The 16,528-nt window shown below is 41.6% G+C and overlaps 1 protein-coding gene across 2 annotated transcripts in view; it reads left to right on the forward strand.

The window, feature by feature from the left end:
* LOC102783952 (SH3 and multiple ankyrin repeat domains protein 2-like) overlaps positions 1 to 16,528 on the forward strand; it is a 231,214-nt gene that overhangs the window by 68,834 nt on the left and 145,852 nt on the right. For both annotated transcript variants that reach the window (XM_087842576.1, XM_087842570.1), the window contains one exon: positions 7,392 to 7,458. In XM_087842576.1, the coding sequence (XP_087698702.1) occupies positions 7,392 to 7,458 (67 nt within the window). The remainder of the gene's footprint in view (positions 1 to 7,391; positions 7,459 to 16,528) is intronic.

Genomic DNA, 16,528 nt, shown 5'->3' on the forward strand with positions numbered 1-16,528 from the left:
AAGTAAACATTGTTTACACCTCCTCTATATCTCCTGTTTGGGTTTTAAAGGCCCACTTTGTGCCAGATGTATCCTTCGCGACAGATGGTGATCTATCTACTTCCAGGAGTTTACTGACATTTGTGGGTCCTTATATTGATGCCGTGATTATCATTTCTTATATGAAGAGGATGATTGCCATTCTGTCACTCATCAATTCAAAAACTGTGGCAAAATAGCAGAAATGCACACACAGGAGGAATTGACATTACTGAACAGGACATTCAGAATACTGGCGCGTAGATCCATCAGGTTACGATGTAGCTAGATTTTGCTTCAATAGAATTCCCACTAAAGCATAAATCAACAGTAAAAACAAAAAATAAATAAATAAATCCCCAGTAAAGCTCAGGGTCATGACATCACCAACGCAATGCATTATGGGGTTGTTCAAGTTCAGCTTGATAATGGAAGGCAGATGTTGCTTTGGGGTCTGACGGTAAATTGTGAATATTTGGAAACTTATCAAAATGTTGAGCTGGTGTGTTGTAAAATGCTGGAGCTGTACCTGTGAAGTGAATGAGCGCCCATTTAGTTTCAGTTTCCACGCTGGAAGCAAAAAGGAGCTAAGGTGAGCCAACAAACACAAGCTCAGGTGCAGTTGGGAAAAGGGAAAACATCAACTTCAGCAACATTTCAGAAATCATGTTTGTGTGATCTCAACGTCATTCATAACACATTTAGCTGCTTATATGTTACAGTGCTGTTGCTATGTTACAGACATTAAATATGGCCGTCATCTCATCTGTCGCTACATGGCAGCAAAGCTAGAATCCAAGTAAATCTTTTGCTTTTGTTTTTGAAAAATAGCTTTTGAAAAGTGAATTTGTTATCCTACTCAGTGGAAACCAGCTAATGAAATGCAACAGTGTGATGGTGACTGGGTACCACTGTTACATCTTGGACACACAGAAGTCATTGTGACTACCTCTGACCAGTATCAGCGGAGAACGAAGAACTACAAGCTCCTATAACTGCCAATGACATAAAACAAGGTCACGTCTGAAGATTCACAGTGCAGTTTATTGCACAACATGTAAGGATGCAAAAGTGTTTGTCTTCATGTCTCCCAGAGCCATGACTCATTGGCTCAGAGTGCCTGACTTGATTGTTCACACATGAACGTGAGCTTGAAGCAATTTATTTTTGTTTGATATGTTTTTGAGGAGATGTTGAGGAGCACGAGCATCCATACCTCCAGAAATAAGTTGACCATTTGTGTTCATACAGATCAACCCTCCTAATGACACTCCTTTACCTCCACATCATTTGGGTGTTTTTTCAGAGCTCGATTCTTACTTAGTTTCTTTGTACTTGTTTTTTAGCCTTTACCCAACTTATGTTTTGTTAGTTTAGTCTTTGTTGTTTTATTGTTCAGGCCCATTTATAGTAGCTTTTTGGTCCATGTGCACCAATAGTTTGGTTAGTATTGCTGGTCAAAAGCAACTCTGTTCTGGTGAGCTTTGGCCTCTTTGGGCGATTGCTGCCCTTTTTCCACTGATTATGTAAGCTGGGCTTATTAAGTATCAAAGTATCAATTAAAAGCTATTAATTTGAGATTCTGGAGGAAAATTTGTGTTGGAAAAGAAATGCTGAGTAAAGTGTCTTATTTGAAGATGCTGAAAGACGTGTGCATTGTATGTTTAACTCTCAGTGTAGCTGAATAAATGAAAATATTCCCAGAGCCACTTGATTCCATTAGCAAACCAGAATTTAAATAGTAATTAGCAGAGGTGTAAATATGTGAATACAGGTGATGTGACTGTATGACTATATTACAGTGGGAATCAGGTCAGAAACATTAATGTCACTCTAGACTTTCAAAGCTGTCAATAAGTGATTCTAACCTCAAATTTTAACCTAGATGCTAAAACATCTTTTGACCTTGAAATTACCTTATAAAAGCCTAAATGGAAACAACACAACACATATGCTGTTCCAAACGGCTGATCGTTTATTGATAAAGAAAAAACAATAAGACAGAGGTTTTAGGGGGGACATATTTTATCCTATTATTACATTGCTGATGGGCAGTACATGTCTCAGTGCTTCAAACATCTTACAAATACATTAGGTTTGGCTACCTCATTCTAGGTCATAGTTGAAATGACGTTTTCATCTCTTTTCTTTGCCTCATCTCTTCCCATCCAACAGTTTCTCCTCATGAACAGGCTTTGATAGATTTGTCACAGTTTGTGGCATGCGCTCTGGGAGATCCTCAGAATGAGTGGGCAATCCAGCCAGCATTCAGCACCCCCTCCCCCATCTCCTTAACAGGAAACATCACATTTGTTACCAAAAATATGAGCCTAAATTTACATTCAGTGACTCACATCTTATTTAAAAGCAAGCATTTTTCCCTTTTGTATCTGAACGCAGGTTGATAACAGAAATGTGAAAAGGAGTCAAAGTGGTGTAAAACATTTCCTTTTGAAATTCCTAAGTGTGTCTCAGAAATGCTCTTTTTTGATTCATATATATATAAAGAACAGAAAAGGGAGCACAGTTTACTACTTAAGCCAGCAATGCTTTGATAATACACATGCTCACTCTTCTCTTCTTTACTGAATATTTGTTCTCCGGGAATCAGAGGAGGTACACTTATATAATGCTTCTAGGCTTCTCATGAAGTGTGTGTGCGTGTGTGTGTGTGTGTGCATATGTGCAGCGGGAAAATGAATCTGACTATTTTTACTGCCGTGATCTTGACTCCAGCTGTACTGTAAACCTGTAACACTCAGCAAGCACTGTGCCTGCAGAGCTGACTGTAAGCAACAGCACGGTAACAGGCAGCACGATCTGGGTCACTGACAGTGTAACAACCTGTTTAACCAGCTCAGCAAGAAATCCCGTTACTGCCCTCTGGTGGCCACATACATATCACACTTCTGTGTAATGAAGCCCACTGATTTGAACGATCGAAGTGACTGTAATATACGAAGAATAAGAGCAAGACATTAGAAGAAAATAGTGCAAGACACCAGGATGGTATGCCATCCACCGGGTCACCAGTTAATTACTTGTTGATAAGATAAGAGTTAAAAAGAAATGAAAAGCTTTTCCAGTATTGTAGGTAAGTTAGGACCCCAACTATGAACCTGAACATTAATTATTATCAAATAAAATATTTATTTTTGAAGGATGACAGTCTAAATAAAAGTATGTAAGTTGCATTTGCACAACAAGAATTGTCAGCTTTTATTTTGAATAATGAATCATTATGTACACAGAGCCACTGAAAGTGTATCTAGAACAAAAATGCACGAGTCAAATGCTCTCAGCTAAGAAGACAAAGGGGGAAAACCAAAAAAATAGAAGAAGAAAAAGAGATTGTACAACCTAAAGAGCAACTAAACTGAAGGACTATTTTTCACTGAAGAGGGCAAGTCAGAAAGTTTGTAAGGAACAGTTACTGAAGACCAGTGTGAACAGAAACCGATATCTGTGCAGAGGCCTGAAACTGACTCGAAGATCAGCCAAATGTAAGTTGGATAAGGTGTTTGATTTTTATGGGTCAATTCTGAGAACTTTCAATCACACTTCATATTTGTCAGTTTGAAGAATGAAGGTCAATATTAATTTGTGGGCTTGACAGTTTGTTGTATTATCTAAACATTAAAGCAATTAAGATAAATACACAAAAATGTTACAATATGTGGTTCACGTCACTTCTCCAAACCTCTACCTTCCGTTTCCATGAGTAATGGTGCAATCAGTATTTTTTTCTTTTAACCCTCCGAGCTCTGAGCCACCTTAAGTAGGAATGCTGAAGATTTAGAGTTAGTGCTTCAGTCTAGTTTTCGGATTGACAGAACTACTTAATTCTCACATGGTCAGAAAATTAAAAATCACAATATTTTAACACTGGGTGTCAGCCTTTTTGTTCTTTTTCCGCCCAAAAAGAGCTAGGGTTATGGCCAGGATGTCTCATCACCACAAATGACAACTCACGGCGCTAGTGCTTGTGCCTTACATGATAAAATTTCAAAAAAGTCTCATTTCAGTTGTAGCTTTAGCTTTAGCTTTCCATTTTTAGCAATAAATGCATCAAGAGAACCACAAACGTGACTTATGGACAGTTATTAAGTGAATATTGACTTGAAATATGTACGTACACTGATCAGACATAATATTATGATCCCCTTCCTAATATTGTGTTCGTCCCCCCTTTTTCTGCCAAACCGGCCTCGACTTGTGGAGGCATGGACTCCACTACACCTCCACTGAAGGTGTGCTCTGGTATCTGATGCTCAATTAAATTGAGATCTGAGGAATTTGGAGGTCAAGTCAACATCTCAAACTCATTGTTGTACAGGGTGGGCCATTTATATGGATGCACCGTAATAACATGGGAATGGTTGGTGATATTAAAGTCCTGTTTGTGGCACATTAGTATATGTGAGGGGGCAAACTCCTCAAGATGGGTGGTGACCATGGTGGCCATTTAGAAGTCGGCCATCTTGGATACAGCTCATGTGACATATCAAACCTATTGGTAATGTCACAAGAAAAACAATGGTGTGTTTGGTTTCAACGTAACTTTATTCTTTCATGAGTTATTTACAAGTTTCTGACCACTGATAAAATGTGTTCAATGTGCTGCCCATTGTGTTGGATTGTCAATGCAACCCTCTTCTCCCACTCTTCACACACTGATAGCAACACCGCAGGAGAAATGCCAGCACAGGCATCCAGTATCCGTAGTTTCAGGTGCTGCACATCTCGTATCTTCACACCATAGACAATTGCCTTCAGATGACCCCAAAGATAAAAGTCTAAGGGGGTCAGATCGGGAGACCTTGGGGGCCATTCAACTGGCCCACGACGACCAATCCACTTTCCAGGAAACTATTCATCTAGGAATGCTCGGACCTGGCGCCCATAATGTGGTGGTGAACCATCTTGCTGGAAAAATTCAGGGAACGTGCCAGCTTCAGTGCATAAAGAGGGAAACACATCATCATGTAGCAATTTCAAATATCCAGTGGCCTTGAGGTTTGCATTGATGAAGAATGGACCCACTATCGTTGTACCCCATATACCACACCAAACCATCACTTTTGTTGTTCCAACAGTCTTGGAAGGATCCATCCAATGTGGGTTAGTGTCAGACCAATAGCGGTGGTTTTGTTTGTTAACTTCACCATTCACATAAAAGTTTGCCTCATCACTGAACAAAATCTTCTGCATGAACTGAGGGTCCTGTTCCAATTTTTGTTTTGCCCATTCTGCAAATTCTGTGCGCCGATCTGGGTCATCCTCGTTGAGATGCTGCAGCAGCTGGAGTTTGTAATGGTGCCATTTGTGAGTAGCTAATATCCGCCGAAGGGATGTTTGACTAATGCCACTCTCCAGTGACATGCGGTGAGTGCTACGCTGTGGGCTCTTGCTGAATGAAGCTAGGACAGCCACTGATGTTTCTTCATTAATGACAGTTTTTTTGCGTCCACATTTTGGCAAATCCAACACTGAACCAGTTTCACGAAACTTAGCAAGCAGTTTGCTAACTGTAGCATGGGAGATGGTTGGTCTCGTAGGGTGTCTTGCATTGAAATCTGCTGCAATGACCCGGTTACTGCGTTCACCAGATATCAACACAATTTCGATCCGCTCCTCACGTGTTAACCTCTTCGACATGTCAATGGCTGTGAACAAAGAGAAACTTGTACATAACTCATGAAAGAATAAAGTTACGTTGAAACCAAGCACACCATTGTTTTTCTTGTGACATTACCAATAAGTTTGATGTGTCACATGGCCCTCTTCCTATTGAAAAAACAAAAGTTGTATCCAAGATGACCGACTTCTAAATGGCCACCATGGTTACCACCCATCTTGAGGAGTTTGCCCCCTCACATATACTAATGTGCCACAAACAGGACTTTAATATCACCAACCATTCCCATGTTATTACGGTGTATCCATATAAATGGCCCACCCTGTACTCTTCAAACCATCGCCACAGTATTTTTGCTTTGTGGCAGGACACATTATTCTGCCATCAGGGAATACCTTTCCAGTGAAAGGATCAACATGGTCTTCAACAATGCTTACGTAGATGGTATGTGTCAAAGTAACGTCTACATAAATGGCAGGACCCAAGGTTTCCCAACAGAGCATCCTGGTGCCAGGTGTTCCCAAGGTAAGACGCACATGCATCTGGCCAGCCAAAAAATGTAAAAGAAAACGTGATTCATCAGAGTAGGCCACCTTCTTCCATTGCCCCATGGTCCAGTCCTGATACTCCCATTGTTGGTGCTTTCAGCAATGGAGTGCGGTCGCATGGGCACCCCTACCGCGCTGCGACTATGCAGCCCCAATCCACGGTGATTTCTCATACCTTTCTATCAGAACGAGCTTCAACTTTGAGGCAATTTGAGCCACAGTTGCTCATCTGTTTTATCCGACCACACAGGAAGCCTTTGCTCACCACATGCATCAGCAAGCCTTGACCCTGCCACTGGTTCACCATTGTTCCTTCCTTGGACCACTTTTTATAGATGCTATCCACTGCAGACTGGGACCACTCCACAGATCTGCACTTTTCTGATCCAGTCGTCTAGCCATCTCAAACTCAAACTTGCCAAGTTTTCCTCCTTCTAACACATCAACTTTTGGAACAGATCTTCACTTGCTCCATGTGTACCCTAACTACTTACAGGTGACATAATAAACAGGTAATCGGTGTTATTTCCTTTCAATGGACACAATGTTATGTCTGATCAGTGTATGTGTGTAATAGGTAAGTAGATTCCAGGCGTCTCCAGCTTGGAGAACCCACTGCTTGATCTTACCAATTTGAAGGGAAAAAAAGACTCATTATTGTGATTAACGCTTTTTCCTGCTTGCACTTTTGTAATTTTCTTCTGTTATGTGTTCTTGCTTTTAGAGACAATCATTTGTGGTTCTCTTGTGAATTATTCTGTAAGAACCTCATGTTGCACACAAGGCCGGGAGTGAAAGAAAGCATTCTTATGTTTAGTCATTAATAAAGTAATTTATTACTTGATAATTTATTGGAGAGTAAAAAGAAGAATAATGAATATATATTTATAAATGAACTATTTATCTATCTTTCAAATGGAAAAGAAAGGAAAGAAAACATTAACCAATCAGAAAGCTCCTAAGATCACACCATATGGCTAATTTGCATTGCTTTTTTCACAAAGGACCAAAATGTCAGTTAGTTTATCGTCGTGTAGTTGCTTCATTTTCATGATTTGTTTCTCAGAGCAGTTCACAAAAGGCTACTTTTGTTTTAAAAAAAATCCACATGTAAATTCTTGTGTTTCTTTTTCTCCGTCTCACACTCACTCTCTCTCGTGTCTGTGCTTGGCTGTTTCTCTCACCAGGTTGCCATTATTGCTGGAAACTTTGAGCTTGCCGAGCTCATCAAGAACCACAAAGAGTCTGATATAGGTGAGTAACAATGAAGCATATTTTCTTCTCCTCAGTCCAACCGCAGCTATTTTTCTTCAGCCACCAAGTGCATATTCCCGAATCTCTCTTGGGATACATTTCAAATCCTCACATTTGGTTAGATCCTCCTAAATGACTTATTGCAATAACCCCTTCCACTGGATAACAAGATGACTGCTAAAGGGATGAAAGTGTACGTTTATGTCAGGACAATCCAGGGCTGTTTGAGCCAACACAAATGATCAATACTTTGGTCCAGGGAAGCTTTTCCTGGATCAAATCTGGTCAGTTTAGAGGTGTTAAATAATCTGTGTGCTAGCATTTGATAAACCTGGTATATGGGTTTAACTTTTATTTTACTCTGATTGTGATTATTTTAGCTTGTAAGATTTCTTTATTTAATATATATTTATAATTCTAAGATTAAATTCAATATTATTTATACAGCGCCAAATCACAACATAAGGTTGTAGATTTGGTTTTGGCATTGGTGGGGACGGTTGATTCAACCGCCGAACCCTGCACCGTTTCTTTCGTTTTTCCTTTTTGTCTTTGATTCTTGATAAAAAAAAAAGGAGAAATAGACTTGCCTACATATGCTATTCTACATGCTTTTAAACCATTTAAAATTACAATTCATAGTTTTATATGTGAATTATATAATGTTAAATTGCTATTAAACAAATGACTGACTAAGTATTTTAGACTTTAGTTTACTTCAGCCATATTCCATATAAATCAGATATCATTCAAAAATAAAAATAGCTTCAAATAAAGTCATGACAATAAAAGAATATGACTTTAAGGACTTAACAACATTACTTCAGTTACACCAACATCTCTGACACATTAGCACTAAGGGAACACTGAATGACCTGGTGGGTTTTGTCCATAAAACTACTCGTCTAAGATTACCACAAAGTAAAAGATCTCTCAGCAGAATTAGGAACATTTTAGGCACTATTGCCCCGATCAAGTCAGTGTGCTGGGACTTTTTATTCTAAACACAAACTACTGTTACAGCAACAGACATAGACTACTGCTGCCCCACACAACAACTCAATGTCCACTATGTGAAGAAGCCTCTCATTAACTGAGATAAACTGCTGGCATATTTGTTTTACATCTATACTGTCCAGTGTCTCCTGGTGGACATGGCAACATGTTATTCATGGTTACATACAATATTAGACTGATGTGGGCCAAAGCCTAGCACATACTTGCCAACATTGAGAATTAGGGAGACATTCAAAAGGGCTAAAGTTAAATGTCACCATTATTATTGTCCAGCCAGAAACAAGCCGTGGGTGTCCAAATTCAGAGCCTGCGTCCACCTGAGGACCAGGGGTTGTGCCAAAAAGTGATTGTCTGCCAAAACTGATTTCCGGTATTTCCCAAAAACTGATTGCTTGTATTTAAACTGCTATAAATAACTTGTTTAGTCTATAATATGTGAAACATATGTCAAATATATCCCTCATGAATTATATCAAGTCATCTTGAGCAACAAACAACAGTCCTGTAACAAGGTAGAAGCCGTTTTTGGCAGTGACTTTTATGTATCCTTTATTTATGCATTTAAAAAAATTCTTGTTTAATTTAAAAAAGTCACCTCATCTAGAAGAGTAATCTGGCCAAGACGACAGCTGAAATTGCAACAAATGCAAAAAATAGTTCTGTAAACATATTTTAAGTGGACAAAAGGAAGCTGATTGATTATAATTTAAGTACAATAACACAGATATTTGACGTTTACTCAGCTACATTCTCGCCTGAAAATATGTTAAAAGTTTATTTTGCGACCCAGAAAGAGTAATAAGAGTAATATTAAAACTAAGTAGCTGCAGCAGTAGTAGCCATTGTTGGAAACTGGAATTGGCTGGGCCAATCTGGGATATGGTTTTTCAATTTTGTTGTCCGGGTGGAAAAACGGGAGAAAGTCGGGAGAATGGTGGCTCCGGGAGATTTTCGGGAGGGGCACTGAAATTCGGGATTCTCCCAGAAAAATCAGGAGGGTTGGCATGTATGGCCTAGCATAGCCTGTAACGTTATTACGACGGACACATTTTATGAGTGAACTTGACTTTAAGTGACTTACAGGTTTCTTTGAAAAATACTTTCTTATATCCAGGTTCTTCCTTTTTGCTGCCGCCCTCCTCTCCTCCTCGCAGCGCAGGCTTGCTGCTGCTAAAACTAAACAGAGCTCCCTGAAAGGCTCAGCCAATCACATTGGCCATATTTGTCACATGAGGTAGGTCTCCAGTAGAGAACGTAATTTAACTCTTTCTGCACCGATGGGTTAATGAGACGTTGACAGATCTTTTTTCTTTCTATTGGGTTTGTTTTTCTTTACTCGAAGAGATCAAATTATTGGTGGGGACAATTCAATAATCGCTGGATATTAGTGGGGACATGTCCCTTCTGTCCATGCCAAATCTACGCCCTTGGACACTACAATAATACATACAGCGAAAAACCCAACAATCACATGACCCCCTATGAGCAAGCAGTTTGGCGACAGTGGGAAGGAAAAACTCCCTTTTAACAGGAAGAAACCTCCGGCAGAACCAGGCTCAGGGAGTGGCGGGGCCATCTGCTGTGATTGGTTGGGGTGAGAGAAGGAAGACAGGATAAAGACATGCTGTGGAAGAGAGACAGAGGTTAATAACAGATATGATTCAATGCAGAGAGGTCTGTTAATACATAGTGAGTGAGAAAGGTGACTGGAAAGGAAAAACTCAATGCATCATGGGAATCCCCGGCAGCCTACATCTATTGCAGCATAACTAAGGGAGGATTCAGGGTCACCTGGTCCAGCCCTAACTATATGCTTTAGCAAAAAGGAAAGTTTGAAGCCTAATCTTAAAAGTAGAGATAGTGTCTGTCTCCTGAATCCAAACTGGAAGCTGGTTCCACAGAAGAGGGGCCTGAAAACTGAAGACTCTCCCTCCCATTCTACTTTTAAATACTCTAGGAACAACAAGTAGGCCTGCAGAGCGGGAGCGAAGTGCTCTAATAGGGTGATATGGTACTACAAGGTCATTAAGATAAGATGGGGCCTGAGTGGGTGACTGTAGCTCAGGTGGTAGAGCAGGTCATCTACTGATCGGAAGGTTGGTGGTTCGATTCCTGGCTTCGCCTAGTCTGCATGCCAAATATCCTTGGGCAAGATACTAACCCCAAATTGCTCTCCGATGCATCCATCGGAGTATGAATGTGTGTGAATGTTAGCTATAAAAGCACTTAGAGAGATGTGCTTGTGCGAATGGGTGAATGCACAAGTTGTGTAAAGCGCTTTGAGTGCTCAGATGAGTAGAAAAGCGCTATATAAGAACCAGTCCATTTACCATTTACCATTATTTAAGACCTTGTATGTGAGGAGCAGGATTTTGAAATCAATTCCATTGCTGGCATTACTCTGTGTCTATAGCGGTGTAATTGCTACAGATTTGCTGTCTTTGTAAAGTACTTCAGCTAACGCATGCATTTAGACCACTAATGGTTAATAGCAACATCTAAAACCCAAATGCTATGCCTACTCAAGAGTGCGTGAAAATCCCACTAAAAACATCCTCGTAATAAACCGCTACAGCACATGCTGTCTCTGAATGCAAACAAACCGGTGTGACTCTGATCATGGAGGTATCTGACAATCTGTATGAGCTCAGTGTTCTCCGAATAAGATTGATGCACCTACTCAGACAGATGCAGACATATGGTGATTATCATGCTTTTTTAATTTTATAGAAACAAAGATGACATCATTTCTGTATCAGATTTAAATTGCTAATATTAATCCAAATATTATAAGCTTTACATTCAAAGTCAAGATGATGTGTCCAGTTTATTTTATTAGCAAATACGGTACTATTACAGTTTATTATAGTGAAATGAAAAATCATGCAAAAAAAAAACTTAACAAGTAAATAATCAAAAGACTAATAACTCAAAATAACTCAAACATAAACGTAGAGTTTGTGTTAAATATTTAAATAAACCTTTGCAAAAGAAGCAGAAATAGGTAAATTATAGCCACAGTGAAAAGTAGACTTCACCAAACCTACTACAAAACACTGGGAGTATTTCAACCTCTCCCTGACTCATGCCACCGTTCTCACCTGTCTGAAAGCCTGTGTCATCATTCCCATACCCAAAAAGACTGGTATAGGCAGCGTCAATGACTATTAATCTATAACCCTTGTGTCTGTAGTCATTAAGTGCTAAGAGCAGATAGTAAGAGCGCTTAACCACCTGGAGAACAGGAAGAGCTGTGTGAGGAGGTTCTTCATGGACTACAGCTCAGCAATCAGCACCAGAATCATCACAACCAAGCTGGACCACCTTAACATCCCCTCTGCCGCCTGCCCCTTGTGGGGCGATCGTGGCTCAAGAGTTGGGAGTTCGTCTTGTAATCGGAAGGTTGCCGGTTCGAGCCCCGGCTTGGACAGTCTCAGTCGTTGTGTCCTTGGGCAAGACACTTCACCCGCCTACTGGTGGTGGTCAGAGGGCCAGGTGGCGCCAGTGTCCGGCAGCCTCGCCTCTGTCAGTGCGCCCCAGGGTGGCTGTGGCTACAATGTAGCTGCCATCACCAGTGTGTGAATGTGTGGATGGTATGTAAAGCCACTTTGGGGTCCTTAGGGACTAGTAAAGCGCTATATAAATACAGGCCATTTACCATTTGTTCTGTATGCCCTGTACATCTACGACTGAACCCACCCAACTAACGTCATCATCAAGTATCTGTGGTTGGGCTCATCTCTGATGAGACAGCATAGTAGAGAACTTGTCCTGCTGGTGCTCAGAAAATAACCTGACGCTGAACGTCCTTAAAACAAAACAACTCGTTGTGGACTTCAGGAGACACAGACAGGTCCACTCCCCTCTCATTATAAATGGAGAATGGGTGGAATCTGTCTCCACCCTCAGGTTTCTGGACACCCACATCTCCATTGATCTCACCTTGACACACAACACCATCGCCCTGGTAAAGAAGGCCCAGCATTGGCTGCACTTCCTCCGTATCCTGAGGAAGAAAAACCTGGACCGGACGCTGCTGCTGGCCTTCTACCGCTCCTCAGTGGAGAGCGTGCTCTCCTGCTGACTGGGTGTTTGGTACGCAGGGGGCACTACTGAGAACCGGAAGGCTACACAGAAGGTACTTAACACATTGGCTGCCTTCTGCCACCCCTGAAGGCCATTGCCAATCCTTGTGTCACAGGAGAACCAGGACGTTCATACGTGACCACTTGCACCCCGCCCACCACCTGTTGCCCTCTGCCCTCTGCTCAGAACCTCAAGTTAATCAGGCCCCACAGCTCCAGACTCACAGACAGCTTCCTCCCCTGGGCCATTAGAACTATTAACATACACTATCCTCCCACGCCCCACCCCTGCCCACTCACCTCTGACCTCTGAGCCATGGTCTGAGTAACCTGAATCACTCAGGCCACTCACACAGACTCTATGCAGACCAAGTCTTTTCTTTGCACTACTTCCAATCACTTTGCAACTATTTTGTACTCTAATGCAGCAGTCCCTAACCCCCGGGCCTCGGACCGGTACCGGTACCGTGAGTCGTTTGGTACCGGGCCGCGAGAGTTGAGGCTCAGGTGTGAAATGTATAGTTTTCAGGGTTTTTATCGGTTTTCAGCGTTATTTTGTTATCGTTTTTATCGTTTACTCGGTTTTCCTGGGTCTTTTCACGTGTGTTATGAATAAATCTTCTTTTTTTCGGTACCAGTACTAGTTTTATTTTGCTGTATTTATCCGCGACACCTTAAAGGCCGGTCTGTGAAAATGTTGTCGGCGTAAACCGGTCCGTGGCGCAAAAAAGGTTGGAGACCGCTGGTCTAATGTGTGGCTTTCTCTTATTTTTGTATATAAAGTATTTCTCATGTTTGCTATTTATTCCTGCTGTCTACTATTTATATTTTATTCCAGCACAGTTGGTGTGGAGCACCCACAGTTTCGTTATACACGTACGATGACAATAAAGGCGTATTCTATTCTATTCTATTCTATTCTATAAACTTTTCTCAACTTGAGACAAGCGACTAATAATGAGAGGGAAGAATATTGCCGTTTAACATATAACCTTCTAGTGAATACATTAGAATGTTACGTAGACAAATAGAGCCTCAAATGTCCAGCCGTCAGTTTTCAAGCAATGTGTGACAAGAAAATCTGTTCCAGTGTGCATGCAGCTTGAGAACTGTAGTCTTAGTTTGCCAGTCTAGAGTCACAAGACTTTCAAAGGCCCACCAGCCGCCTAAGAGGTTTAGAGGAAAAACTGCTTCCCTTTAAACATCTGAAAAGATACAAAAGACTGTAACCAGCCTCTGCTTGTTTGCAGGAGTTTAAAAGGGGAAATTGCATGATTTACTGGAGTGAGCATATTAAGTCATTAGTATTGGATAAAATCCTCACACTGAACGCCTTTTGAGGCAAGAGTCCAAGACATGACAGTGACAGGCAGGGAGTGGACCGGGAATGCAGGACTCAGCAGAAAGACTATAAAACCAAAAACCACTGCTTTATTGCCGGTAAAAAGGTAACAAAACACAACAGGTAAAGCCGGGCAGGGCCAACCAGACAGAGACTACACACACCATGAAGAAGGTGGTGTATCCTGGACTTTTGGAGAGCCCCGAGAAATCACGTTGTTTTCATGGCTAGCTGCTAGCTCGTGCAGACCTTTGCACATCTAGAGCACCTCACCACATTTAGAAGAAAAGCAGCTCTATAATTGGTTGGGGTTGAGGTCGGAGTCGCACCATAAACGAACTGCTCTGGAGTGTGTGTTACCGTGTTGACATCACTGACACAAATTAACCACACCACTGGGAAGAAGAACCAGAATCAGAGCTCTCAGACTAACACGCGTTTTACACACTGGAACTGGGATAACTGGGATAAACAGACACGGAGACTGGACAGACTGGGAGACGAAGGGACACAACACAGAGAGATAAGCACAGGGACAGGACTACAAACATATTAACTAGACAAGACAGGGAACGTAGAGAGCCACCAAAACAGGATGCAGAGACCAGACAGACACGGGAGCATGACCAGAGAGACAAAGGACAACACGGAGACAAGACTGAGACAGACAGGACACAAGAGGGGCACTAACATAATAAAACAAGAAATCAAAAAGTAGGAATATAAATAATGAAAACTGAGAGGCAAAGGAAAAAAGGACCTCAAGATTAACTGAAATGGTCTGTATTTGTATAGCGCTTTTCTAGTCCCTAAGGACCCCAAAGTGCTTTACACATCCAGTCATCCACACATTCACACACTGGTGATGGCAGCTACTTTGTAGCCACAGCCACCCTGGGGCGCACTGACAGAGGCGAGGCTGCCGGACACTGGCGCCACCGGGCCCTCTGACCACCACCAGTAGGCAACGGGTGAAGTGTCTTGCCCAAGGACACAACGACCGAGACTGTCCAAGCCGGGGCTCGAACCTGCAACCTTCCGATTACAAGGCGAACTCCCAACTCTTGAGCCACGATCGCCCGAAGCAGCAGCAGAACATAAGTTAACTCAAAGTACAAACCAAAAGTCTATAACAAACTCAAAAACTGGACCAGTGATGACCCCAGTATGATCTGACATTCAGAGTTTACTATAACAGAAAACAACGGAGGGGTATTGTTCATATTTACATGCACTGTCACAGCACAATAAGCTGCTGCTGTCACATTGATTTTGGAAATGATTAATTCCAACATAAGTGAATGTCAATATGCTTTCACACATAAAATATTAAAGCTGAGTGAGCCTTCAAACCCAAATATAGCAGCGATCCTTAGCCTGGAATGCTTGATAAGGTGGAATTACATAAAATGGCTTCATAGAGATATGTAGTGTAAAAGGCATAGCATTATTTCTCCATCTGTGTGTGTGTGTGTGTGTGTGTGTGTGTGTGTGTGTGTGTGTGTGTGTGTGTGTGTGTGTGTGCGTTCACGTGTGAGGGAAGTGAGAAAGATGAGAACAATTTTTCACGAACATTCAAACATGATAAGAAGTATTTTTTGAACAAATTCCATGTTTTTTTTTTCCCATCTTGCCATTTCTCTATCTATTTATTACCTTTGTTGCTTAGTTGCCACGCTGGAGCGGCAGATTGGTGAAAGCAACAGACTCTGCTTCAGTTTAACACCTGATAAAGTGACATTTTCACTTTTCAAGTGAAGCAAACAACCACAAATCATTTACAGCTTCAACATATATTTAATCGTATCTTAATCTGCGATGTCTCTTCTTTGATCGAGTTTTTGCCTGTTTGGAACACCCAAGCTGAAATTTTGAAAAAAATGTAGCTTGTTTTAGTTTCTGAAACTGTTTCTCTGGTTACAGCAAAACCCAAACCCTGTACAGTTGTGGTGACGGGGTGAATGCTATGAGGTTAAATCAGCAACTGAAATGAGCACTAAGCATCACTTGGATAGTGACTCTGGTTTTTAGAGTAGTTTGTGCAGAGCGCAGATAGCTCAGGGATTAACGGGCCTTAGAGAAAATGAGAAAAGATGAACAAACAAACTGAAAAATAAATAAATAAAAATACAACAGAGAACAGGGAAAAATGAGGTTGAGAGGCAGATGAATGGAGAGAGAGAGAAATCTAATCTAATCTAAAGATGTAATCCTGCAATTGTTGACCTCTTCTCATGGATGCCACCCATCAGTGAGCAGCCTGAGCGCAGCAGCGACCCGGTGAAGGTCTAAATGAAACACGGCAGCGAAGCGGGATTACCCGCAAAGAACCTCAGCACTGTTGACATCTGCTACCTCCCCACCACGCCCTCCCTCTTCCCCTTCATTTACACCATTTCTTACTCAACCTTGGCGCTCAGCTACATCTATGAGTGGTAGCTAGGATTGGCCAGTCGGTCAGCCTCAGATTTCGGGTGTGTATTTATCTGTTTTCAACTCCTGGGGGACACTTGAGCTGTGGACTTTGGGATGGGACAACTGGATTGGATACCATGGGTTCAGCCTGCTGCAGAGGTTGGTGCCACACCCACTCTTCCCATCTCTTGCTTCCATCCTTTACTCACAT

This window comes from Neolamprologus brichardi, chromosome 1 (genome assembly GCF_056152115.1).
Source record: "Neolamprologus brichardi isolate AB-2024 chromosome 1, ASM5615211v1, whole genome shotgun sequence".
NCBI lineage: Eukaryota > Metazoa > Chordata > Actinopteri > Cichliformes > Cichlidae > Neolamprologus > Neolamprologus brichardi.